The following is a 27046-nucleotide window of genomic DNA, read 5'->3' as shown; positions in this document are numbered from 1 at the left end:
AGTAGCAAGTAATGTAGATTGCTAGGGTATTAATAATATAGTTTGGTAATCCTTTTATTTATTTATTATTAAATATCCTGTTGATATTACACATTAACTTTTCATCATTATCTTGGAAAGCTGATTTTCTTGGCTAGTTTCATTCAGATAAAAATAAAGTCATTTGAGCCCATGATTATCATTAAATACACCTAGTGAGAGCTGTATAGGAGGAAGTGCCAGGTTTTTAGGTAAAGGTCTTGTGACTTTTAGCGTTGAAATTAATAAGTAGTGGTTGTAAAAGGAAAAATTAAAAGCGATTTAATTCCTTTTTTTTTTTTTTTCTTTTTGGTAAAGAGAAAGTCCGGTGAAAATGTTAACACATGAACACAAACATGCATGATGAAAGGAATTTGGGTTGTGGGATGGAGTACTTTTATTGTTTTACTTTTGCCTGTCTAAACTGTATAAAAAAGGTTTTTTTGTGAAAATCTAGTATTTTTGTGATGAGAATATTTACTTTTTTAAAATAGTTAAGGGAACCCAGAAAGTACGTAAAGGAAAGAATAATTGTAACGTATTCCTTTTAATTATTTAAGTATTTTGCCTTATTTATTTAACATTATATGTAAAATAAAATAAAGCTGCAATGTTTTTTCTTATGTGCTTATAGTTGCCTTTTTCATGTAATTTGTATTACTTCTTGGAATCATTTAATTTTTAGTTAAGCTCATATCAAAATTTATTTTAGTAGTAAACTAAAAAAAAGTTACAAAAATATGATTTATTATGAAAAGTGATATTTACATTGAGCTTTGTAGGAGCATAGTTACTTCATGAAACAAGGAATATTTTCATTCTGAGATAGATAGTACAAGTGAAACAAATCTTTGCTCTTGCACTTGAAATCCATGTCTATCTACCAAAAGCATTTCTTCCTTTTTCTTTTTTTTTAAGATTTTTATTTTTAAGTAATCTCTGTACCCAATGTGGGGCTCAAACTTATGACTCCAAGATCAAGGGTTGCATACTGTACTGACTGAGCCAGCCATGCATCCCTACTGAAAGTATTTCTATGTCAACATATTTACAAATTATTTGGAAACAAAAGGCTTTTTCTGACAATGGATTTGTTGACTTTAACTCTTTAAAAATCATTTACTCTTTAAAAATCATACTTTATAACGATAAAAATGTATGTATTAGTGGTTCGTGGCAAAGTAAAATGTATCATTATGTGTGTTTTCTTTTTTTTTTTTTTTCGCTAGGCATTTTTATTACCAATTTGTGAAGCAGCAGCTATGAGAAAAGTGGTAAAAGTGTATCAAGAATGGATCCAGCAAGAAGAAAAACCTTTGTTTATGCAAGAGCCTGAAGAAATTGTGATCTCTTCTTCAGACTTACCTTGTATTGACAATGTCACAGACCATGTTATTTCAATGGAAGAAGGAGAAAAGAGAGAAGAGGTAAACTGATAACACTTAACATATTTTAGTATAAGTTTAATAGATTAGATTTCCAAAAAAGTGTAACATGTTGACATTCATATACTCAATAAATAGAAGGTTAAAGATAGCTTTTAGTATATTTTGCAACTTAGATAATGTAACAGTTATCACAGTACCCTGTCCTAAAGCTCTTTGATGTCACAACTTTAAGAAATTAATATTGAGATTGTATATTGATTCTTTAATTCATTGTGTAGATCAAAATTAGATGCCATTTTAAAAGGTGTCATATTTGAGCCTGATAGGAGAATGGCAGAGTATAGGCAGATCCTGAGCTCACCACTTCCCACGGACACACCAAGACTGCAGCTACATAAAAAGGAACTCTCACTGAGAAAGACCTGAAAACTAGGAGATCAGCTCTTGCACAGCTAAAGATAAGAAGCCACAGGGTGCCTGGCTGGCTCAGTTGGTAGAGGGACTCTTAATCTTGGGGTTGTGAATTCAAGTCCCACGTTGGGCATAGGGCTTACTTAAAGAAAGAGAAAGAAAGAAAGAAAAGAGAAAGAAGAGAAAGAAAAGAAAGAAGAGAAGAGAAGAAACCACCCTGAGAAGGGTGAAGTGTGGCAGAAGTGTGGTCAGGTTGGGAACTAAACTCCCAGTCTGGTGACCCACAAGTGGTTTGATAGCACAGGTCCGGAGATCCTCCCCGAGGAGCAAGGGATTTAAGCACCATGTCGTACACCCTTACCCTGGAGATCTGCACAGGAAAATGAGACCCCCACAACATCTGGCTTTGCAAATCGCAGAGCTTAACTTTAGGAGCTTTGAAAATCATTGGGACTTAACTCTGGGACAGCTAGGGGGCTATAGGAAACTGAGACAATGCTCGTAAAGGTCCCACCCACAGTCTCTCACACTCTGAGATCCAGCACAGAGGCAGCAGTTTGCAGAGCACCCGAGACGTACATGAGGATATTTATTGACTGATTTTAGGGCGTATGCTGGAGGGGCAGGGATCTGTAGGAACTTTTCTTTGGAAATGGAAACTCTTTCTTGCCCTCATTTAGTCTTGCTAGCTTAATGTTTATGGGTTCCAGTTCTGACACTCTCTGCCTACCTTGCTAGCACCAGTCATCCCGCCCTGGCATTTTCCTGCAGAATCAACCTTCCCCTCTGGCAGACCTTCTCTTAAACTGCTCGCATTCTGCCGTACCTACCCACTGGGCAGCCTTGGCTGGGACTGGTGTCCCTCCGAAGTGACTTCTGCCCAGGGGGTCTGGTCCTATCCACCAGTACACCTACAACACTGTGACTGGGCCTTTAAGCCAGCTGCACCAGGGTCCACCTCCTCCCACCAGGGGACCCATAGTAGTCCTGGCTGGGCATTGCAACCAGTTGGCCTGGGGGGCATCCCTGCCTACCAGAATGCCAAGCAGTCAGAGCCCATTCAAAAACTGAAGGGTGCATGCTGCACACACAGGGGACACCCTTGGAGCACCTGGTTTGGGTGACTGGGGGAGGAGGGAATTGTGCTTCTGGACCCCACAGGACACCTTCCACATAAGGCTATTACCTTCGAGACCAGGAGATGTAGCTGACCTATCTAATACATGCAAGCAAACACAGAGAGTCAGATAAAATGAGGAGACAGGAATATGTTCCAAATGAAAGAACAAGAAAAAAAATCTCAGAAAAATAACTAATGAAAAGGAATTACACAATCTACCTGAGAAAGAGTTAAAGGTGATAGTCATAAAGATACTCACTGAACTTAGGAGTAGAGTGGATGAACTCAGAACTTCCAACAAAGAGATAGAAAATACTTTTTAAAAAATCAGATCTGAAGAATACGATAACTCAAATGAAAAATGAAAAATCCCCCAGAGGGAATGAGCAACCGGGGGGAGGGTGCAGAAAAATGGATCAGTGATCTGGAAGACAGAATAGTGGAAATCATCCAAGCTGAGCAGCAAAAGGAAAAAGAATTTTATATAAGATAGGGTGAGGGACTTCTGGGGCAACGTCAAAAGTATTAATATTTGCATTATAGGGGTCCCAGAGGAAGGGAGTGAGACAGGGACAGAAAACTTATTTGAGGGAATAACAGCTGAGAACTTTCCTAAACTGGGGAAGGAAACAGACATTCAGGTTCAGGAAGCATAGATAGCCCCAAATAAGATGAGCCCAAAGATGTCCACACCAAGACACATAATAATTAAAATGTCAAAAGTTATAGAGAATTTTAAAAGCAGCAAGAGAAAAGCAACTTACACACAAGGGAACATCTATAAGACTCTCAACTGAGGTTTCAGCAGAAACTTTGCAGGCCGGAGGGAAGGGCTTGATGTATTTCATGTGCTCAAAGGATAAAAACCTACAACCAGGGGCGCCTGGGTGGCACAGCGGTTAAGCATCTGCCTTTGGCTCAGGGCGTGATCCTGGCGTTATGGGATCAAGCCCCACATCAGGCTCCTCTGCTATGAGCCTGGTTCTTCCTCTCCCACTCCCCCTGCTTGTGTTCCCTCTCTCTCTGGCTGTCTCTGTCTCTGTCGAATAGATAAATAAAATCTTAAAAAAAAAAAAAAAAAAACAAACCTACAACCAAGAATACCTGGCAAGGTTATAATTCAGAACTGGAGATATAGAGTTTCCCAGATAAACAAAAGTTAGAGGCGTTCATCACCACTGCACCAGCCTTATAGGAAATGTTAAAGTGACTTCTTTATGCAGAAGAGAAAAAACCATAACTAGAAGTAAAAAAAGTTATGAAAGGAAACATTTCACTGGTGTTGGAAGGTAGGGGAGGGAAGTAAAGTATTCCCCAAGCTGAGAAGACACTTTGAGACTGGAAATCAAAGAAGGCAACTCTATACAGTTTATAGAGTTTTATTCAGGGTAGCTTACTGATGAGGTGATCAGGCGCTGTACAGCTGATGATGATCCAGGTGCTCTACAGCCATCCTCCACAAAGTCTAGACCTTAGTCCATAGATTTTATAGAGCAAGAGATATGTAGAAGGGCATTATTATGTGATCAAAGTGTTCATATGCGCTTAATTGACAGCTAACCTTTTAATTCGATCTTGTGGTGCCACCTGTGCATCAGGAAGGGTAAAGACTGCATCATCTCTGACAGATCCATGGGTGGTCAAAGCAAGCTTCCCCCATCCCAGCCTTGGCAGGCATTTCTAAAGTATGTATATTAATCTCCAAGGGCCTGGAACATGCACCCCAAGAGAGGTCATCAAGCAAATATGAACAAGATGGAGGGCCAACAGTGGAGTCCGTATTGTCAGCACTCCTACAACTGGTAAAAGCAAACATATAATAAAGGAAGTAGGTCAGTCACTTATAGAGCTAGCATGAAGATTAAAAGAAAAAAGTAAAATCAACTATATTTATTATAACTGGGTAAGGGATACACAAAATAAAAGCACATAAAATATGTGTCAAATACGTAATATGTGGCGAGGGGAGGTAAAAATGTAGTACCATTAGAATGTGTTTGAACTTAAGTGACCATGAGCTTAAAATAGATGACTAATACATAGGGGGTTATACATGAACCTTACGGCAACCACAAACAAAAAACCTGTAATGGGTACACAGAAAGTAAAGGAATCCAAGCACAAAACTGAAGACAGTCATCAAATCACAAGAGAAGACAGCAAGAAAGAAGAAAGGAACAGAGAAGAATTACAAAAACAGCTAGAGAACAATGAACAAAATGGCAGTAAGAACATACCTATCAATAATTAATGTACATGGACTAAATGTTAATCAAAAGTCATAAAGTAATCAAATAGATTAAAAAAAAAAAGACCCATCTGTATGCTGCCTACAAGGCACATACAGGCTGAAAGTGATGGGATAGAAAAGATACTCTATGCAAATGGAAATGATCAATAAAGCTTCGGGTAGCAGTACTTGTATCAGGCACAATAAATGTTAAAACAAAGACTGTAAAAGAGACAGAGAAGGGCATTACATAATGATGAAGGGAACCGTCCAGAAAAATCATATAATGTTTGTAAATATATATGCATCTAGCATGGGAGCATCTAAATATATAAAGCAGATATTAACAGACATAAAGGGAGAAACTGGCAGTAATACAATAATAGTAGGGAACTTTAACTCCCCACTTGTATCAATGGATAGATTGTCCAGACAGAAAATTAATAAATATTAGCTTTGAATGAGACATTAGATCAGATGGACTTAAGCAAATATGTATAGAACATTCCATCTAAAAACAGCAGAATATACATTGTTTATAAGTGCATGTGGAACATTCTGCAAGATTGGTCACATGTTAGGCCACAAAATCAGTCTCAGTAAATTTAAGAAGATCAAAATCATATCAAGCATCTTTTCCAACCGTAATATTATAAAACTAGAAATAAATTATAGGGAAAAAATGGAAAAAACACAAAGACATACAGAATAAACAACATGCTACCAAATAAGCAGTGGGTCACTGAAGAAATGAAAAAAATACCTTGAGGGGAAAAAAATACCTTGAGATAAATAAAAATGAAGACAACATTCCTAAATCTTTGGGACACAGCAAAAGCAGTTCTAAGAGAGAAGTTTATATAAATACAGGCCTACCTGAATAATCAAGAAAAATCTCAAATTAGGGGCGCCTGGGTGGCACAGCGGTTAAGCGTCTGCCTTCGGCTCAGGGCGTGATCCTGGCGTTATGGGATCGAGCCCCACATCAGGCTCCTCCGCTATGAGCCTGCTTCTTCCTCTCCACTCCCCCTGCTTGTGTTCCCTCTCTCGCTGGCTCTCTCTCTCTGTCAAATAAATAAGTAAATAAAATCTTTAAAAAAATTAAAAAAAAAAAGAAAAGTCTCAAATGAACAATGTAACCTTATACCTAAAGGAACTAGAAAAAGAAGAACAAAGCCCAAAGTTATTAGAAGGAAGGAAATAATAAAGATCAGAGGAAAAATAAATGAAACAGACCAAAAATACAATAGAAAAGATTGATAAAACTAAGAGCTGATTTTTTGAAAAGATAAACAAAATTGACAGGACTTTAGCCAGGCTCATCAAGAAGAAGAGAGGACACAAATAAATAAAATCAGAAATGAAGAAGGGGAAGTAACAACCGATAAAAAAGAAATACAATGGCCAATAAGAGACTACTACAAACAACTATATGCCCGCAAATAGGACAGCCTAGAAAAAGAATAAATTCTTAGAAACCTACGGTATTTCAAAACTGAATCAGGAAGAAATAGGAAATCTGAACAGAACAATTATTAGTAATGAAATTGATTTTAGTAATCAAGAAACTCCCAACAAAGAAAAGTCCAAGACTAGATGGGTTCACAGTTAAATTCCATCAGGCATTTAAGGAAGAGTTGATACCTGTTTTTCTCAAACTATTAAAAAAATTGAAGAGTAATGAAACCTTCCAAATACATTCTATGAGGCTAGCATTACCCTGATACCAAAACCATATACAGATGCTACAAAAAAAGAAAACTATAGACTAATATCCTTGATGAACATAGATGCAAAAATCCTCAACAAAATATTAGCAAACTGCATTCAGAAATACATTAAAAGAATCATTCATTACGTTCAAGTGAGTTTTGTTTTGGGGATGCAAGGATGACTTGACATTTGCAAATCAGCATGATACACCATATTAACAAAAGGTAGGATAAAAACCATATGATCATTTCAATAGATGCAGAAAAAGCTACTTGACAAAATTCCACATCCATCTGATAAAAACTCTCAACAAAGTAGGTTTAGAGGGAACATACTTTTTTTTTTTTTTGAAGATTTTATTTATTTGAGAGAATGAGAGAGCATGAAGGGAGGAGGGGCAGAGGAGCAGGGAGCCTGATGCAGGACTTGATCCTGAAACTCCAGGATCATGACCTGAGCTGAAAGCAGTTGCTTAACCAACTGAGCCACCCAGGAACATACTTTAATATAATAAAGACCATATATGAAAAACCCATGGCTGACATTATACTCAATGGTGAAAAACTGAGAGCATTTCCTCTAAGATCAGGAATAAGACAAGGATGTCTATACTCTTACCATTTTTATTCAACATAGTATTGGATGTCCTAGCCACAGCAATCAGACAAGAAAAAAAAAGGCATCCAAATTATTAAGGAACAAGTAAAACTGTCACTATCTGCAAATGACATAGTATTATACATAGAAAACATGAAAAGACATCTGTTCTACCTTCACATAACTTATAGTTTAGCAAGAAGACAAACATGCAAAATAAGTATTACAAAAAAATATTGCTATGATCTTAGAGTGTGAAAGATGGATCCCTAACTCTGCTTAGACTTAGGGAAGGCTTTGTGGAGGAGGTAGTGTAATATGAAGGGTAACAAATGGGAAAGGAACCACATGGTGTGAATAGCATCTACAAAGATGTGAGAGACCCTACATTTTATTACATAAATATATATATTTGGCTCTAATTAAGAGCAGGTGATGAGATAGGCAAGAACTAGACTCTTCAGAAACTTGTATGCTATTGTAGTGACTGGGATTACATTCTAGAAACATACTGGAAAGCCTTTGAAGGGCTATGAATACAAGAATGGCACGGATATTTATGTATTTCAGAAGATGGTATTAAGCCCAGAATGGAAGGTAGATTGGAGGCCAGCCTGGAAGCAAGGAGACTAGTTAGGAAATATTAGCAATGTTTGAAAGGGAGAGAGAAGTACCAGGATGGTGGAATTGCAGTGGAAATATAAGGAAGAAGACAGATATAAGCTTCTTTAGTGGTAAAATCAATATGCCTTGATGATTAATTGGGTAAGAGAAATGAGAAATTGGGAGGTGTCTCAAGTTTGTTTCTCTTGCAACAGGGTAGTTGCCATTCACGGATGAATAGGATTTTTAAAAATGCTGGTTTGGTGGTGGTTACTATGGTGGCCAGAGGGGGTTGGTAAGAATGGAGAGGACATGGTTAATAAACTTAAATTTTAAATATTTTTAGTTGAAGCTGTTTTTGGGTCATTCAGGAAGAAATGTTCAGAAGATACCTGATCATAGGAGTATGAGTTTTCTAGTGCAACATACTATTGTGTATTGTATTAGCTACAGAGACAGAGCTGATTTCAGTACTTTGGTAAGAGCAGAGTAGTTTGTATTAGACTAAACCTCCTGCATATTGCAGTTATAAGCTCTAGACAAAAATATTAAAAAAAAAACAACTATTTGAAAATATTGGTGAGTGATCAAAAGCAGGAAGAAACTAGAAAGAAACTTAAAAAAGGGAACAACTCTGGGTGAAATGTCTGTTTTTGTGGCTTTTCACCTGAGGGAGTTCCTTGATCTGCAAGACTTTTGACAGCTAAAACTCAAGCAGAAAGATGCAGTCATAGTGGTTTGAAGTACCTAATATTCTTCTTTCTGGGAGAAGTAAGAATTTTAATACTCTAAAGTAAAATAAATAGAAGCTATTTTCTATTGTTTTATTTAAGTTGTTTGATTTCTGGCATTTACTTTAGAACAAAATTCATGTTTTACAGAATTTTAAGTAATATCCCGTTCTTAAGTTACAGAAGGGAAGTTCATACATTAGATACATAGAAAAATGTCTTTATATCTAAAATGATACAATTTCTGTCTGACCCTTATGGATGATTATTTCTTTATATTTTTGTCTATGAGAAGAACCTTTTTGACAGTGAACGTATATTGCTTTTCTAGTCAAATGAAACATCTTCTATTTTGAGAAGATGCTTAGCAGAAAAACCCAATAATTTCCAGTTTACTTCTTCAGCTTACTGTCTTGTTGTAGCATTTTTAATGAAATATGAAAACTTGATATTTTTCTTTAGGAAAATGGTACTGATATTGCTGATCATGTTCGAAATTCTACTTGGGCAAAAAATGGCACCTACCAAGATGTTCTTCATAATGCCTCCGAAGAAGCCACAGAACAAAACATACGAGCTGGTACCCAGGCAGTTTTGCAGGTGGTTCACATTTTGGTTATTTAAAAAAATACGATAAAATAATCATTAAATATTTCAAATATATGTTTCAGTATTTCATTGTACAGTATAATTTTTTAATAAGCTCAACACCCACATTTGCCAGTTTTCATTATAAAATGTTAATTTTGTTTTTTCCTTAACTTGCACTTCCTAATGTATATGTATTGATAAAAATTACATATTATTTTTCTAGACAACTTAACACTTTATATAATGTCATGGTGTACTGTCATCTGGTACTTTCTTCTTGCATTAACCATTATGTTTTTGAATTGTGTTGTTGATAGATAGCGGTAGTTCATTCATTTTAGCTACTTTCTGTTATTGCAATTTAAGATTATTTCACATTTTACTTACTCATTTTTCTGTTGATGTTCTTTAAGTTGTTTGCAATTTCTCACTATTCCAAATAGTGCTACATTGTTCTTATGTATGTATTTCTTTTGCACATGTGGGAGAATTTCCTTAGGATATATACCCAGAAGCGGAGTTACTGGGTTGGAGGAGTTGTACATTATCATCCTTACTTTACTGTCATTGCCAAATTGTCCTCCGACATGGTTATAATAATTTACATCTCCTTTAGTAGTGTTTGTGAGTTCTTATTTTCTTACGTCTTCCCCCTTTACTTATAGAGTCACATTTTAATTTTTGCTACCCCCTATGAAATGTTATTTCATCTTTTTAAGTTTGTGTTTCCTTTTTCTTCATCAGTACTGAAATCGAGCATCTTTTTATGAATTGCCTATTCATATCTTTTTCCATATTCTGTTGGGTTGTCTTTTTCTTGTTTTGTAGTTCATCGTAGTCATTCATTTTTTAAATCAGATTGTTCTTGTCAAGGCCACATGTGACCTCCACATTGTTAATCAAGTGTACGTTTTTCTTTTTTTTTTTTAAGAGAGAGCTAACACATGCACAAGTGGAGGGAGGAGGGGCAGAAGGGAGGGAAAGAGAGAATCTTTTTTTTTTTTTTTTTTTGGTATTTGATTATGTTTACTGTTGTTAGTTCATTTTTAAGGTAACATAATTTGTCAAAAGACATAAAGCTCATTACCTGACTTTGTTTTAAATATGCAAATTGTAAAATGGCTAAAGGAAAAGTTCCTAGAAAAATATTAGGGCATTCTTACAATGTATTTGATTTTATTTAATAGAAAACCCTATTCAAAGTATATTTCTTTGTGAATTAAGTTGAGCATACGGAAAGAGAGAATCTTAAGCAGGCTCCACGGTCAGCAGGAAGAAACTAGAAAGAAACTTAAAAAAGGGAACAACTCTGGGTGAAATGTCTGTTTTCAGCACGGGGTGTGACGTAGGGCCTCATCTCACGACCCTGAGGTCATGACCTGAGCTGAGATCAAGAGTCAGGTGCTTAACTGACTGAGCCACCCAGGCACCCCAAATGTACATTTTTCAAACCTAATCTTACCGGACTTGTCAGGAGCATTTTATAGAATAGACCATTCCTTCCCTATTGAAACTCTTCTTCACTTGGCTTTCAGAATAGCATCCCTCCTGTTTTTCTCCTAGCTCACCAGCCACTTCTCAGAATTTTTTACTGATTTTTTCATATGTCCCTGACCATTTCATTGTTGAAGGGCCCAAAATCAGTTCTTGGATCTCGTTTCTACTTATTACCTGGTTCATCTAATCCATTCTTCTGGCTTTAAATGTTGTCTGTATACTGCATCATCTATAATTTTAGTTCTAGTTTGAGACCTTTTGTCTAAACTCTTAGTCTTTTTTTTTCTTTTTAAGGTTTTCTTTATTCATTCGAGAGATAGAGAGAGACAGGGCACAAGCAATGGGGAGGGGCAGAGGGAGAAGCAGACACTCTGCTCAGCAGGGAGGACCCTGAGTTCATGACCTGAGCCGAAGTCAGACGCTTAACTGACTGAGCCAGCCAGGCATCCCTGAGTCTTAAACTCAAATATTCAAATGCCAAGTTAGCATCTTCACCTGGATATCTAATAGACATCTCAAACTTGACATGTCTAAAACTTCTGTTCTTGCTCAACAAACATGCTTTTCCTACAGTTTGCCTTGTTTCATTTATAGCACCTATTTTCCAATTGTTCAAGCCACCTTGTTTCCTGATTTTCTTCTATTATTAATAAATTAATTTTAAAGATTTATTGATTTATTTTAGAGAGTGAGCAAGCAGGGGGTAGAGGCAGAGAGAAGGAGAGAGAAACCCAAGTAGACTCTGTGCTGAGTGCGGAGCCCAACACAGGGCTCTATCTCATGACCCTGAGATCAGACCTGAGCCAAAACCACAAGTCAGATGGTCAACTGACTGTGCCACCCAGGCGCCCCCCCCCGCCTTCTTTTATATCCTACATCTAATTTGATAACACATCTTGGCCATCTTCAGATTGTTTGCTGAATCTTAACTATTCAACATTTACACTACCTTTTGTGTCCAGGCCTCCATGGTCTTTTATCTGGATTAATACATTAAACTCCTAATTAGTATCTTTTCTCTGCTCTTGTCCACCCATCACCCTGGCATATTCTCAACACAGTAGCCAGAGGGATTCTATAAAGTGTAAGTCGGATCATACCATTTTTCTGCTCAAAATCCTCCGTTGGCTTTGCATTATCACTAAGCATAAAAGCAGAAGTCTTTCTAATGGTCTGTAAGGCTTTACATCATTGCTCCTCAAGGTGTGGTCCACAGACTAGTGCTGGCCCACAAGGTATATCACAAAATTGAGAGTAAGAGTTTAGAAACTAAGTCATCTAATATCTCTTGATTTTGATGGCTTCTGTTTATATTTTTGTATGTCTGTTTTCATTTCCTTTTTCTTATTCATTTTTATTATATTTTACAATAGGATTGGTCTGCAAAGTTTGGGGGGAAGAACATATTCTTTCACCACTGGCACTGTGAGAAGTTCTGCTCCACATGCTCTGGTTGTTTCTCAACATCATTTCCCAACTGCTTCCCCACTTCTTCACTTCACTCTGTACTCCTTGCTGTTCCTTAAACACGCTAGGGAGGCTTTCACCTCAGGTCCTTTAATCTTGCTTTTTCTTTTGTCTGGAATGCTTTTCTCCCAGATTGCTCATAGTTATGTCCTTGTTTTATTTCTAATAATTTATTTTGTGCCTCTTGCTTTTCTTGGTCAGTGTTGCTAGATACAGAGTTAACGCTTTTCACTATTCTAAAGTTAGCTTAATATTCTTTTTTCTCATGATTTTACAACTGTGTTTTATATGTAGTTCATCCAGGGTTTTAAATCAGGATTATGGGTATAGAAGATGTAAATGTCCTATAGACATTTCACAGTAGATGAAATGTTCCGTACCTCCAAAGTATCCTCAAGAGCCTTTGCACACACCTGTCACCATTATAATTACTTTGTCTTCAATAACAAAATATAATTAATGATTTGATTTTAATAGTTCTTTTTAATTTTTCTAAAATAAAAGATGCATGTTGATGGCACCTCATTAGTAGTACTATAATATGTGATCTATTCATGCAGTTTGTTATTACTAAAGCAGATAAACACACGTAGTCTATAAACATGAAAAGAGAGTAAAAGATGGTATTGAGCACCTTATTCTGAAAATTCTTAATTTAGATATCATCTTTTATTCTAAACTGTATTTTTTATTGTTTGTTTCATTTTATGACAGCAATAGCATTATTATATTAAAGATATCAGTTTTAAAAAATGCTGTTTTTCACTTGATTTATTTTCCTTGGGTGCCTAGTACTGATCTTATATTTGTCTAGATAAACATAAAAACAAAATGGTTTAATGGGTTTAAATTTCATATGTCAGGCTAGTGGTAGAAATAGGGTCAGAATTAACCTGTAGTCTTAGTGCTTTTAAGTTCATTATACATCACCTAGTGATCAGCATCTGAATTTATTTTTTCTTTAAATAAGAAATTTTAAGTTTATAATGAATAGCTAATGATGTCTTTTGTCTTAGGTGTTTATTATAAACTCATCGAACATATTTCTTCTTGAACCTGCAAATGAAATTAAAAACCTTCTGGATGAGCACACAGATATGTGTAAACGCATTCTTAATATTTATCGGTTCATGGTTGTACAAGTGTCAATGGACAAAAAGACTTGGTAAAAAATATTTATCCTTTATGTTTTTTTTAATTGTGTATATATAATTATAGTAATTTTTAGAGGAATAGTGTCTGTGAACAGGGCCTGTCACAATACTGTAGAGGTTTCTATTAGTAAATACTTTATGTAATAATTATGATGACAGTAGTCTCCACTTTATCTCAGATACCTTTGATCAGCCTTCTTGGAATATTTTTCTAAAGTGGACGTATGATGCCCCCTACCACCACTCTCAGGAATGAATACATGCGTGAATAAATGAATTTATGCATGTGTGAATAAAAGAAGTAAATGATTAAGTGTGTGAATGCCTGATTCCTTAACCTGGCATTTAAGGCCATGTACAGTGAAGTCCCTGCCTACTTTTCTGTGTTTCTCTCAAGCCTAAACTCCACCCTGCAGAATGGGATCCAACTCCCAGCTTTATCAAATTGCTCTTTCCTGCGCACATTCTGAACTTTTCTGTAGAATATTTCATTCTTGCCATCTTTTTCTGTTGTCACAATAGCTATCTTTAGATTCCACCTTCCTTTCTCCACAAATCCTACTTAGAATTTTTCCCCCACTTCCTTTCATTCTGTATTTGTACCTCTGTTATAGTTCTTTTCAAAATTGTCTAAATCCTTAAATTATTTATATAAATGTCTGTTTACCTCTGAATTGAAAGGCCCTAAAAAGTATGTTTCTGTTGTCTTTGTTTTTATATTTCCTACATTTCTTAGCATAGTATTTTATATATTATTTGTACTCTATACATATTTAACTGAATGGAAAAATAGACCTTTTGGGGAAAAGAACAGTTCTTCAGTTTCTGTAAAAGTGATACATGTTCATCGTAACAATAGAACAAAGAAAAGTTTTAAAAAGAAAATTAGAGTTGCCCCAAAACTCACTCTTGGAGGTATCATTGTTTGCCCTTTAATGAACATCTGGTTCACCAAACCATGTGTATAGTCACATAGTATTATGCCATTTGTATGTGCCATAATTTTCTTAACCAGTCCCCTTTTGATGGGTATGTAGTTATTTCATTTTATTTTTGGGTGGTGGGAAGATAGTGATCTTATTATACACACATAACTTTTCTCCTTTGACTTATTCTTAAAAAGTGGAAGTACTTAGTGAAAGATTATGCCTAATACATGTTTTGCTGCATGTGGAAAAATGGTTTTATTTTGAAAAAAGTCTTTATTAGCGGTATTTATATAGTTACATCAGGAAGTAGTTTGTTATTAACTTAATTGGAACACTTTTATATGCCAGGTATGTTTTAAAGCACTGTACGTGCATTTTCTTTCTTAATCCTTGTAGCACCTCTCAGGTAGATACTATCTCTATTTTACGTGGTGAGTCTTAGGCACAGAGAGATTTGTTCATTTATCTTTGTTTACATAGCTGAGATTTGAACTGGTCCTTCAGACTACAGAGCCTAGGTTATTATCATCCAGTAACCATACTACTTTGGACCATTCTTTTGTTAGTCTCTGTCCCCCCTTCCTTGTTTGTTTGTTTGTTTTTTTAATGTACTTTGTATCGGTGCTGTTGAGCCAGGTTAAAGTGACTGTACTGCTATATGGAACACAATTTTAGAATTAAAAAAATTTTTTATAAGTTCCTTTGCAGTCATAGCATTATGAGAGATTATTCACATATTTACATTGAATGTATAAGATTTTATGAATTAAAATAATTACTATCATATTACGAAGTGAAAGGTCATATATCAATGAGTTTTGAATTGGCCACAAATCAGATAAGATTTATTTGGAAAATCTATACTTTATTGCATGTGTAGGTGATTTCAAAAAGTTGTATATTTCATACAGCTAAGCCAGAAGACTAAGATTACAAATGTGGCAACTTTGATTTTTATTTTATGAATAAATGCATGTATTTATTTGTTAATAAATTCAGGATTCTTTTTATTGAGTGATACTTTTCTATTTGATTCTGCCTTCCCTTCCCAGAAAAATGATGACATCTAGGTCTATGATCTCTTACTACCTCTGCCACATTTCTCACATGGATTGTACCATGTCCCACATGTTGCTGTGCCTGGAATGGGCCCACAGACAAATCAGAGAGGAGGCTGTGATAGGGACTTGGGCTGGTAGCTTGGCTGTACACCCAAACTGAAATACCCTTTTTCACATGTGGTTAAATCAGTTTCCAAATTATCAAGTGCAAATAAGGTAGTTTTATGGACTTAATAATAAGCGTCTAGGAGAAAGAGGCAAGGTAGAAATAATATTCGGATTGTCTTGTCTTGGAGTACACAAGAATAAAGGGTTTTAAAATGGCCAAACTTAAAAGGGTGGAAAGAGGGCAAAAGAGTAATGGTCCTTGATTACCTGTCAGGATCACTGTGATATACTAATCTTAAAAATCTTGTAGTTTTTGAAATTTTACCTAGTACACTTCTGGGTATGTGCTTGTTTTCCATATTATAAAGATGAAGATTAGATGTATAGGCATCAAGGTAGAAATGTGTTGTATAGCTAGAGGAATGTTCTTCAAGTAATAACCTCTTCCTAAGGTTAATACTTGGATTTTGGGGTGTCAGAGGATGGGAGCAGCCTCCACATTCTTACCTCTCAATTCATCAGCTTTCGCATACATTTTTAATTGATGGGAGGGTTTTGTGACTGAAAAATGGTTTAAAAATGGCTGGTATAGTTTATAAAATGGAATTTTAAATTTTAATATTTAAAGAATTCTAAAAATTTGAAAGATATTTGATATTTGACTTATTGAAAGATAATACATTTTATAACATATTAATTTTAAAGTTATTCATTAACCAAAAACATATGCAAGAAGAAAACATTAATTAATTTTTTTACTTTAAGGGAACAGATGCTGCTTGTGTTGCTCAGAGTCACGGAGTCTGTACTGAAGATGCCATCACAAGCTTTTCTGCAGTTCCAGGGGAAAAAAAATATGACCTTGGCAGGTCGACTTGCAGGACCACTTTTCCAGGCAATAAAAATAAATAGATAGATAAATAGATGGATAGATATGTATTTTTATGAGTCATTGAGCCCTGAACTTGTTACTTGGGGGAAAAAAGCTTTAAATCAAAGATCATTTCATATTAAAGTATCTTTTGTAGAACTAAATTAAAAGTTGCTTTTCTAAATAGGCTATTTGCCATACATATAAACTCACAACCTATTATAAGAGTGGAGGAAATACCAGGTCTGTGAAAAGAGAGTTGAAACAAGCTGATGGTATTTAACGTTTTCTCTTGTGTAGCATAGTTACATGATTACAAGAAGCTGCCAGGGAGCTTCATGAGAAATGGCCTGATTGTCTGCTTTATGAGTTTCCAAGTCTCTGGCATTGTTAGAAAAACTAAACTTTGTAGTAATGGAAAAGTAGTTAATAATCAAGATTGAGTCTTATCATGCTGTTCTGTAAGACTTTATTCACTTCTGTATTTTAAGTATCAGTGGTAGTTTGAACATATAAAAATTACATATTGTGTTTTTCAACCGGAGGACAGAGTATAGACTTTAAATGTATTACAGATTCTTTGGAAATACCAAAATAATATGTTCTTAAGATGACACATTAAATACAAATACAGGGATAAATGGTTCTTAATATCAAAGATAAAAAGCTACTCAGATCTAATTCTTGGCCATAAGTATAGTCATTCAAATCATTTTTTAAAAAATATTTTTTGTTTGCCTAAAATTTTATGTTAGTTTGTGAAATCTTTTGAAACCAGTTACATTATCTAAACTCCTTTTAACTTCTTAAGCCCTTTTTAAAAAAATTTCCCAATTGTTAGAACTCAATGTTGTGACTATAGGAAGGCAGAATTTTAGCTTGCTATGTGGAATAACTTTTTTGTAGTGTAAATGTTTCATGATAGAAAGGAGAGTCACTAGTTATTACTGTTCTATACTGTAGACTCTGCTCATTTTCATCTTGCATTTACTGTATAAATTTATGTGAATTCCTTAGTAAAATTTTAGCGTTTGAAAAACTTCTGAAGCTTTTAAAAAAACTCTTTACTGCTTGTTTCTTCAATAGGAGGTTATAGCTTCAGTAGAAATCCCTAAAATCTCAGGGGTAATGGCTGATTAGTAATTTCTGCCCTTCAATGAATAAGTTTTCTATTGTATGATTGGATATTTTACAAAATGCCTTTAATTCTTCTGGTTTCTTCAAAATGAAACAATTTTATTCTTTAATTTCCATACAATTTTTCAAAAACATTTCATTAAGTATATCTCCAGTAACTTTTTTTTTCTCGAATATTAAAATTATATAGATTTTCATTTCAGTTTAGCTCAGTAAGTATTAGTAAATAATTCAACATAATAATTTCAAATTTTTAATAGTGTGGAGACTCTTTTTAAGCAGCATTTATTTAACATTGATGTAATACAGCATGAAGGATAGTTACAACTTTAGGGATATTTCTTTCCAGTTTTGATAACTTGTCCTAATTGCTAGAAGGTTGGGTTTTGGCAATTGTTGAAATGTATGGTAGATATTCATGATTGCATGAATTCCTTTGTAAGTGCTATGTACCAAGAAAGGGTCATGGATATTATGTGATTTAAAATTCTACTTGTTCTTAGGTAATTTTTTTTATAATTGAATATCTGAATTTGAATGCATTTCATTGTTATTTATTTGTCTTTATAGACTCTTATCGTTGCCTGGATTAAAGCAAATCTTAATGTGTACATCTCTCGAGAACTATGGGATGACTTACTCTCAGTATTATCCTCATTGACCTATTGGGAAGAGTTAGCCACTGAGTGGTCACTGACTATGGAAACACTAACTAAAGTTTTAGCTAGAAATTTATATAGTTTGGATCTCAGTGATTTACCACTGGATAAGCTGAGTGAACAGAAGCAAAAAAAGCACAAAGGGAAAGGTAAGAGTTGTCCACAGAGATGCTCCCCATAAATTTGTTTAAATAATTTGGTCTGGAAAATCAAGTTAGGGAGACAGGTGACAGTCAAAAGTTATGTTTTCTCGTAACTGTTCCCTCCTTCATTTGCCCTGCAGATTAAAAATTTTCAACAGTAGAACATGTAGGTACCTTGTAATTTTTCTTGAAGAGCCTTAAACTCATCAGTAATTTCGATGAGAAATAAAGTGTTCTGTATATATCTAGCTAAAATTTAAATAAATAAATTAGAATCTTAAATATTTTATTTTAAATAATTAACCAAAATGAAAATTTATAACATGCTCTTCCTTTTTATCATATGCAACTTTTTTGTTAGAATTTAGAAGATGATTTCATGTTACACTATTTAAAAAGAATTATTTGAAAAATTCTTTTGAAAGCATTTTCTTAGTTTTAAATAAAAGCAAACATTCCCTAGATGTGGATTATGTATCTATTGAGTGTTTAAAACGGGGAGAGGGAAAATGACATAGTGATTTAATACTTTTTTTATAATCCTTGATGTGTTAGTATTTTTCACTCTTAATAAGTAGTTGCTGGCTAGAAATTATACCTGAGTAACATTTCATATTTAACATAGTCCGTGGTAGTTAATTATGTGACCAAAATACTTTTTCCTGGACTATTTATTTCCCAACTGGCTATTATTGGCAGGTAGAGATTTAGTAACTTCCACCACAGGATGGCTTTTGGTTAGCTCATTTCTCAAACTTTTTGGCTTATCCAAATGTTTCTTTTTTAATGAAACAAGTGGATGGCAAAGGATTTAATAATAGTTCATTTTTGATGGTATAATTTTAGAATTCTATATCAGTTTTGGAGTATGATTTTTACATAAATTGAAGTTCAAAAAGGCCTTATGGTACAGGAACAATTAACTTGATACTTTATAATGCATTATGAGTAAACCTGAGAATCTGAGGCAAGGTAGCATGCTTAATTTGAAGAGATTATTAATCAGGTGACAGTATACTGAGATTGAAAATCTACATTTCTAGGAGTTGGACATGAATTTCAGAAAGTTTCAGTTGACAAGTCATTTTCTAGAGGATGGAGTCGTGATCAGCCTGGCCAAGCCCCAATGAGGCAGAGAAGTGCCACAACCACTGGTTCCCCAGGAACCGAAAAGGCAAGGAGTATAGTACGGCAAAAAACTGTTGGTATGTACTCTTTAAAATGATGAAAATTGGACAGGGCAATACGTTTATAGTCCTTAATAACAAAATATGTAAATATATAGTTTTCTTATCAGTTAACTTTGGTCATTAAAGGACAAACTTGTATAACAAAACCTTCTTTTTAGTAGTACTCAAGAGTCTAATGATATGTTACTCGTGTATGCTATTAAGATTTATTCTACATTATAATTTTTATGTAGTCTATTATACTGTAGATATCAATAATTTTAAACTGTTTTTTACAGAATTGAAGAAATAGAACTCTGATTCGCTTTACAGAACTCATGCATTAACTGGTAGAGTTTCTACTCAGTGAATATACTCACAAACATAGGAAATCAGGGTAGCTGATTTTCAATGTTACAATTATGAAATTAGATTGGCTTCACACACTTCGAACTAGGAATTCATGCTTGCAGATAGCTGAGACCAAGGTGGAGGTTGTTGCTAGGTTCCTTGCAGCTTTTAACAGACATGGAAGAAATTTCTATAATCTTGGAAGTAGCAGCAAAGGAGCAATGATGGGAAGAATTTCTGGATGCAGAATCATTCAGTATACTCTGGACTTAGCCACCAGTTATTCCTCTTCCTCTCAGAGACTTATAACTTGGTCTGAATTATAGTAGAAAGAGTGCTGCAAAGAAAAATAAGAAGGCTTTGTCCTATCTCTTTTTATATCTTGCCTTCATTACTGAATAGCTAGATAATCTTGAACTTCCTAGGCTTTATTTACTTCATCTGTGTAATGGGAATGATAATACCTTATGTTCCTGAAACAAAATTGCTTAAAGTTGCTTTAGGTTTTACAGTTTATGATTTTTTAAAAAGATTTTATTTATTTATTTGAGAGAGAGAAAGAATGTGGGTATGCTAGTGCACCAACAGGGGGAGGGGCAAAGGGATAGGAAGAAGCAGACTCCCCACTGAGCAGGGAGCTGTGATGCTGCGATGCAATGGGGGGCTTTATCCCAGGACCCTGAGGTCATGACCTGAGCTGAAGTCAAATGCTTAACCTACTGAGCCATCCAGGCGCCCCTACAGTCTATGATTTTTATGGCAGGAGCATTTTTTATGGAAACGTATCTATATTTGGTGGTAATCAGTGAAAAACACTATTAATTTAAAAGAATTAAAAATCAGTTAATTTTAAATCCTTCAAAAGAATTATGTTTTTACAGTTGTTTTCTGCCTATAAAATAAGCATAGAATTGTCTATGTCAAGAAGAATAAGAAATGATATAAGGATAAAGGGTGTGGATGAATTAAAATTAATATAATGTTTAAAGTTTTGGTATAGAATCATTTTTTGAGATTTTTAGGAAGATGTTGATTACTTCTGAAATGCCTTTCTTCATTTTATATTAATGTCACATTTAATGAAAATATTTGTATATTGGTTAGGACAGAATTTTTAAGACAGAATTCTTTTAAGTTTAAAATTTTACTTTGTTTTACTTAAAACATATCTTTTTTTAAAAATTCCTCATATAATTTTTCTGATTATAGAAGTAATTTATGCTTAGTGTGGAATGTAAAGTTCAAGGAAGCATCAATTAGCTATCTAATGAGAAACAGTCATTAACATGTTGGCATATTTCTAATCTTTAAAAAGCATATAATGAGCAAAATACTCCTCTTAAACTCCTACCTATGATTCCATTCTGGTACCTATGCTAAAACAACCTTGTCTGTCATGTTCATCAAACAAAACTATCACATAAAAAGTTGAAGTATTAAAAATTCTGTTCAGAAAAGTGCTTGCCTAAGTTAGAAAATACAAACAGGAGCAGCAGATTAATTTAAGATAGTGTTTGAATATATATTTTCTCAAAATATTTTTAAAAATTTTATGTTCGTAGTGAGTGTACACAATTAAAAATTCAATCTATGATATAGTGTATACATTCTAGTAAGTCCCTCATCACTACTCCTGTCTGAGGTTTTGCTTGTGCCAACACATTATTAAAGGAGATGCAGTGAATATAGGACTTACTTTAGACTTACTTTAGAATATGTTTGTGAGAAGTAATAACTTGTTTGCATTTATGATTCAGGACCTGATATTCAACTGTTGGAACAAATATATCACATTTCTGTTTTCACATTTTCCTTTTGCTTTATTTTTATTAAAACATTGAGCCTTAGTTTGGGGACTTACAAAGGCATTTCTGCCAGTGGACAGACATATGTATGATGTGAATTTTATTTAATTATAAATATGGAGAACTATGTGTCATTTTAGAAGTGAGAAAAGGCCAGATTTGCCTTCCTTCTATTTATTTTGTGTTTGTGTGCTTTTAGGGATTTAATACATTTACTGTTTATGAATTTCTTATGTTGCATGGGAACTCCTGAATGAAGGTTACAGTTTTTGACATAATATGTATTTTATGGTCCAAGATGAATTTATATAGAATGCATCTATTTTTTCTTTTTTGAGAAGGGTAAATACAAAGCCCTCAAAAATTGGTATGCTTATATGTTTGAAAATTTGTTTTTTCTTCTTGATGTTACATTTTTCATACTGCCCTTTCATCTACATAAAACACATTACAGATTTAAAATCAGTGATATGTGTGTCTAAGGAATGTGTGTGGCAGTAGGAATTTCAGTGACTTTCTGGAGATTTCTGACCTAAGCTTTGGATTAGTAAATTTCCCTAAAAATCCCAGTAGCTAATTCATCGTTAAGTAATTTTCTATAGTGCAGGTTACATGGCTGTGAGGCACTGGACAGATTTTCAGGTATGCATAAAGACCTGTAGTATAGTAAAAAATAGAGGGGTGCATTTTTGTAGAATTCATTTAGGATCATAACAAACTGAAACCACTGCGATTATGGAAAATCCCAAGGGAAATGCCCAAGCTCTTCCTTCAAGTTGGTGGTAGGAAGGAAAGAAGGAACAAAAGGAATTGTTATCTTCAAGGAATTATCTAACCCAAGGGAAAAAAATAGAGAAAAACTTGTAATTCTTCTGTAGAATTGAAAACTTAATCAAATTAGTTTTACTTTTTTTTTTTTTTAAGATTTTATTTATTTATTCGACAGAGAGAGAACAAGCAGAGGGAGTGGCAGGCAGAGGGAGAGGGAGAAGCAGGCTCTTTACTGAGCGGGGAGCCAGATGTGGGGCTCAATCTCAGGACCCTGAGGTCATGACGTGAGCCGAAGGCAGATGCTTAACCAGCTGAGCTGCCCAAGTGCCCCAAATCAAATTAGTTATAAAAGAAACAATTTAGTTTTTGAAATAAGTATCTTTTTTTGATTTACTCCTCTATATGTTTGCAACTGAACCCTTTCTTTTTCAAATAATTATGTCAGACTCCCCAAATGCAGATATTCATTAAGTCTTTATTGAGCTCATATGTCCCAAGGATTATAAAGATCAGAGGATATAGCTGTGTGTTTGAAAAGTTGGGAGGCTGACATAAAAAACATACAATCCACTAAAAATAGATTGTAAGCTTTGCAAAGCAGGGATTCTTAACTGTTTTGTTCATTGCTATATTTATTGCCAATAAATTAATTATGCGGGAGAGTCAGAAAAGCTTCACAGATGACATTTTGAGTAAGGAGTATTAGGAAGAAAAGAAGACCAAGAATATTATTAATTCACAGAGCCATGCTGTTTTGGAAGAGCATGAAAATTTCAAACAGTATAATTCTCGGTGGCAGCAGCGTGTGAGAACAGAAGGAGAAGATGCAGTTGCAGTGATGAGTGCAACCAGGTCACATAGGCCTTGTGTGACAAGCTAAGGAATTTAGGCACCAGGGAACCAGGAGTTTCCATTACCCAGGACAACCAAGATTTTGAATTGATATTAACGCTCAAATTTTTTTTTAACCATCATATTATACTGGATATTATGCAATATTGTTTAAGTCCTCTGTTCATACATAAGAATATGCATACCTTCATTTATTCAAGGATCCCTAAACTGGAAGTTAAGTTAAAAGTATGTTTGGGAAGTATAAACTTGACTATTAATTTATTTCTAAGTGTGCTAAAATTTGTCTTTAATTGTATGAGCTGGTGACCCCTTATACGAGACTACCAAATGCAACTACAAATGTAATTTTTGAAAAGTGATCCAGTTTTTAATTTATCTTGAAGAACTTAATCTTTAAAGTTTTTATATTATATGCTCAACATTTGAATTAGCACAAACTTGTTTATTTTTCTCAGTGACTTGATTTTTCATCCAGATTGCAAATTTTATTTTCTTTAAATATTCCTACTTAAAATTTGTAAATTATACTGTTAAACTTTATTATTTTTTTTTAATTTATTTATTTGAAAGAGAGACAGCACAAGCAGGGGGAGGGGCAGAGGCAGAGGGAGAAGCTGACTCCCCACTAAGCAAGGAGCCTGATGTGGAGCTCTATCCAGGACCCCAGGATCATGACCTGAGCCGAAGTCTGACGCTTAACCAACTGAGCCACCCAGGCATCCTATATACTGTTACGCTTTAATATAAATAAGAGATATGGATTTAAGTAAGCATTCTTCTCCTCCCAAGATCGAATACTAACCATGAGATTCAATCCTTTAGATTATGAATTACATAAAATGTTCTAAAAATGACCTAAGAGTGACTTCGAAACTTTGTTAGGGAAGAGTATGAAAGTAGAAATGATTTGTTTTTGGAATTCAGCTTCATTAAGAAGAATGACTCGGAATTGCCTCATAATGGCTCAGAGAAATGCCCAAATATAGTACCAAATTTTCTTTAAACTAATAATGTTGAGTTCTTTTCAGTGTTTCCATTCAATGAACTTTTCAACCCTTGATTTGAGAACATAGTGCTAATTTAAAGTGTCTGCTGATTTTTAATGCTATACCATTGTAACTGCTAATAATAAAAAGCATTTTCCTGCTTTACACCAAAAACTTTACATTGGAAATGTCATGTGTTCTCTGATTTCTTTTCTTACAGCTTGCCAGTATTTGCCGTGCTGAAATGTTTTAATTTAAAATTTCCTTCCTTTGTATCTTTTAGTTTTCTCTGTTGCTGCTTTTTCTGTGACACAAGCCTTTCATTATAGTCACTCTTCTTTTTTCCTTCCCCACTTCTTTCTTTTCCTTTTTAAAGCCATGAGAAGCCGATCCATTGGTGAATGTGCTCTGCCATCGGCCTATATACGCAGTGCTAAAAGTGCTCCTGTTCTGATCCATACTTCCAAACCCTTCTTGCCTGATATTGTTCTCACTCCCCTTTCTGATGAGCTTTCAGGTAGTGCCACCTCTGCTAATTTCTGCACCACCTTTTTCACTTTTTAATCCTTCTGCTTTCAAATTTTGCTTAATCAAATAAACTCTTCAAAGTTAATTTCTATGGGGGAGGCATGGGAAATTGGGAAAGTGGCTGAGAAATCAACATTTTGAGTTATTTGAATTCTAATGCTATCCTGGCATTCATTCTGGAAGTGCTAAGTTTAGTGCTGTGCCAATGTCCAATATTTTTGGTTGTCAATTTTTTTCTGTTTACAGTTGAGTTTTTTCTTCTCAGGTGGTTAAAAGAAGTAGTAATATATATTTATGTCATTATAGGTGTCTGACAAAAGATGATTTGAAAGGTAACAATCAGAGCCTTGACTTTTAATTTCCCATTGTTTTGACTAATGATATGGTAAATCTTGAATAATGCATCTCCATCATCTGTAGTAATGGAAGTAAGTAAGGGGAATCAATAATTGAGAAAAGTACATACTCTTAGAGTTGCTTTGGAATAAATCTTTGTATCTATGTTAGATTATATTAGATTATAATAGGATATAGAATTCTAAGAACTCACTTTTAAGCCGAATAAAGAAAACCATTCTATGAAGCCCCAATTTTTAAGGAACCTCAAAACCTTGTCACCTTTTCAGTTCTGTCTCAGGTCATTGATCCCCAGTACTAGGATGAGATGGTCTGCTCTTTAATAAGGTTTAATTAACATGTAATAAAATGTATAGATCCTGGCATCAGTTCAATGATTTTTGAGAATTATACACACTCCTATTAACTGTTATCCCAAAGAAAATGTAGAACATTTCCATTATCCCCCAAATTCCCTAGTGACACTTTCAAGTCAGTACCCCTCCCCCACACAATCGCTTTTGATTTCTGTCACTGTAGCTTTTTTAAAAAATAATTTTGTGTGAATAAAATCATATAGTGTCTTATCTTTTAGACAGAAGCAAACATGTTGAATAGTTACTATGCAAAATGTGCTAGCTTGAAGAAAATGACTTGTACATTTTTAGGTACTTTCTTACTACTCTTCTTAAGTGTGTTTCCTTGACAGTGCCACTTTTGGTGAGGTTGACTTTTTTTTTTCTTTTAAACCACCTGTCTTTATCCTTTCAGTTCTTAATGGATTAAAGGTTTATGCGAGGGAAGGTGCTTTTTTTCAAAAAAAAAAAAAAAAAAGATTGACTTATTTATTTCAGAGGGAGATAGAGAGTGGGGGTGGGGGGTGGAGAGAGCAGAGGGGGAGAGAGAATCCTGAAGTAGACTCCCCGCTGAGCGTGGAGCCTGACATGGGGCTTGATCCCAGGACCCCAAGATCAGGAACCAAACCAAAATCAAGTCAGCCACTTAACCAGCTGAGCCATCCAGGCGTCCCAAAGGGAAGGTGCATTATTATTATTATTTTAATTTTTTATTAATGATGATATTTCAGTTGAAGTGCTTTCCACCATCTGTAATCTAATTAAGATCAGAGATTTCAGTCAAACATATTGAAAGGTGAATATATGTAGAAAAATAGACACTCCTGTGGTTGGTTTTCTTTGAAAACACTGTAAATGAATAAAACTTAGTATTTTACTTTTCTAAAAATGAGAAAATAAACTATTCAGTTATTGGTTGTGGTATGTTTGTGTTTTCTAGTTCAAGATACCTTGAATGATAAATATTTAGACATATTCTTTATTGTGTTTTTGAGAAGTGTTCAATATTATTTTTTAGAACCAAAGTATAATAGAAATAATGAATCTCTGATGAATTGTATAATGAAATTGATAGTTGACTTTGCAGTTTTATGGATGACAATAATAAAACAGAAAATTTGGCCTCAAATCCAAACCTGGGTGCTCAATAAGTATTTGATGATGAATGAATATATATTTGACAGCAGTAAGATTAGGCTACCTAAATAATTTAAGCTATCGATGCAAAGAGTAGCAAGATTAGAAAATATGTAAATGGAATAATATAAATTTGAATATACAGAAGAAAACAGCAAATATTTTTGTTACATATGATGTTTAGCTACAAATAAAGAATTTGGATATTTTGTCTCTTTGGCGCTCCATTTAAGCACTGTACATTCCTATGTAAGTAGCACTGATTTTGGTTGATTGCATCAAATTATAATTTAAGTTACATAAATGGGCAAAACAATATTTCTG

The 27046-nt window shown here is 34.4% G+C and overlaps 1 protein-coding gene across 8 annotated transcripts in view; it reads left to right on the top strand.

Annotated features, from left to right (window-relative positions):
• The window catches only part of RALGAPA1 (Ral GTPase activating protein catalytic subunit alpha 1), a 258245-nt gene that overhangs the window by 68017 nt on the left and 163182 nt on the right, over positions 1-27046 (top strand). For 6 of the 8 annotated variants that reach the window (XM_045799896.2, XM_087858978.1, XM_087858977.1 and 3 more), the window contains 7 exons: positions 1248-1445; positions 9274-9411; positions 13383-13531; positions 16384-16513; positions 18197-18434; positions 19472-19633; positions 24742-24882. In XM_045799896.2, coding sequence (XP_045655852.1) covers positions 1248-1445; positions 9274-9411; positions 13383-13531; positions 16384-16513; positions 18197-18434; positions 19472-19633; positions 24742-24882 — 1156 coding nt within the window. The remainder of the gene's footprint in view (positions 1-1247; positions 1446-9273; positions 9412-13382; positions 13532-16383; positions 16514-18196; positions 18435-19471; positions 19634-24741; positions 24883-27046) is intronic. The other 2 variants (XM_045799899.2, XM_045799947.2) reach the window with 1 other exon arrangement.

The sequence above is a fragment of the Ursus americanus genome, chromosome 35 (genome assembly GCF_024610735.1).
Source record: "Ursus americanus isolate L20-20 chromosome 35, mUrsAme1.1.p, whole genome shotgun sequence".
NCBI lineage: Eukaryota > Metazoa > Chordata > Mammalia > Carnivora > Ursidae > Ursus > Ursus americanus.
The sequence above is the reverse complement of the archived record's forward strand: the minus strand, read 5'-3'. Positions and strand labels throughout refer to the sequence as shown.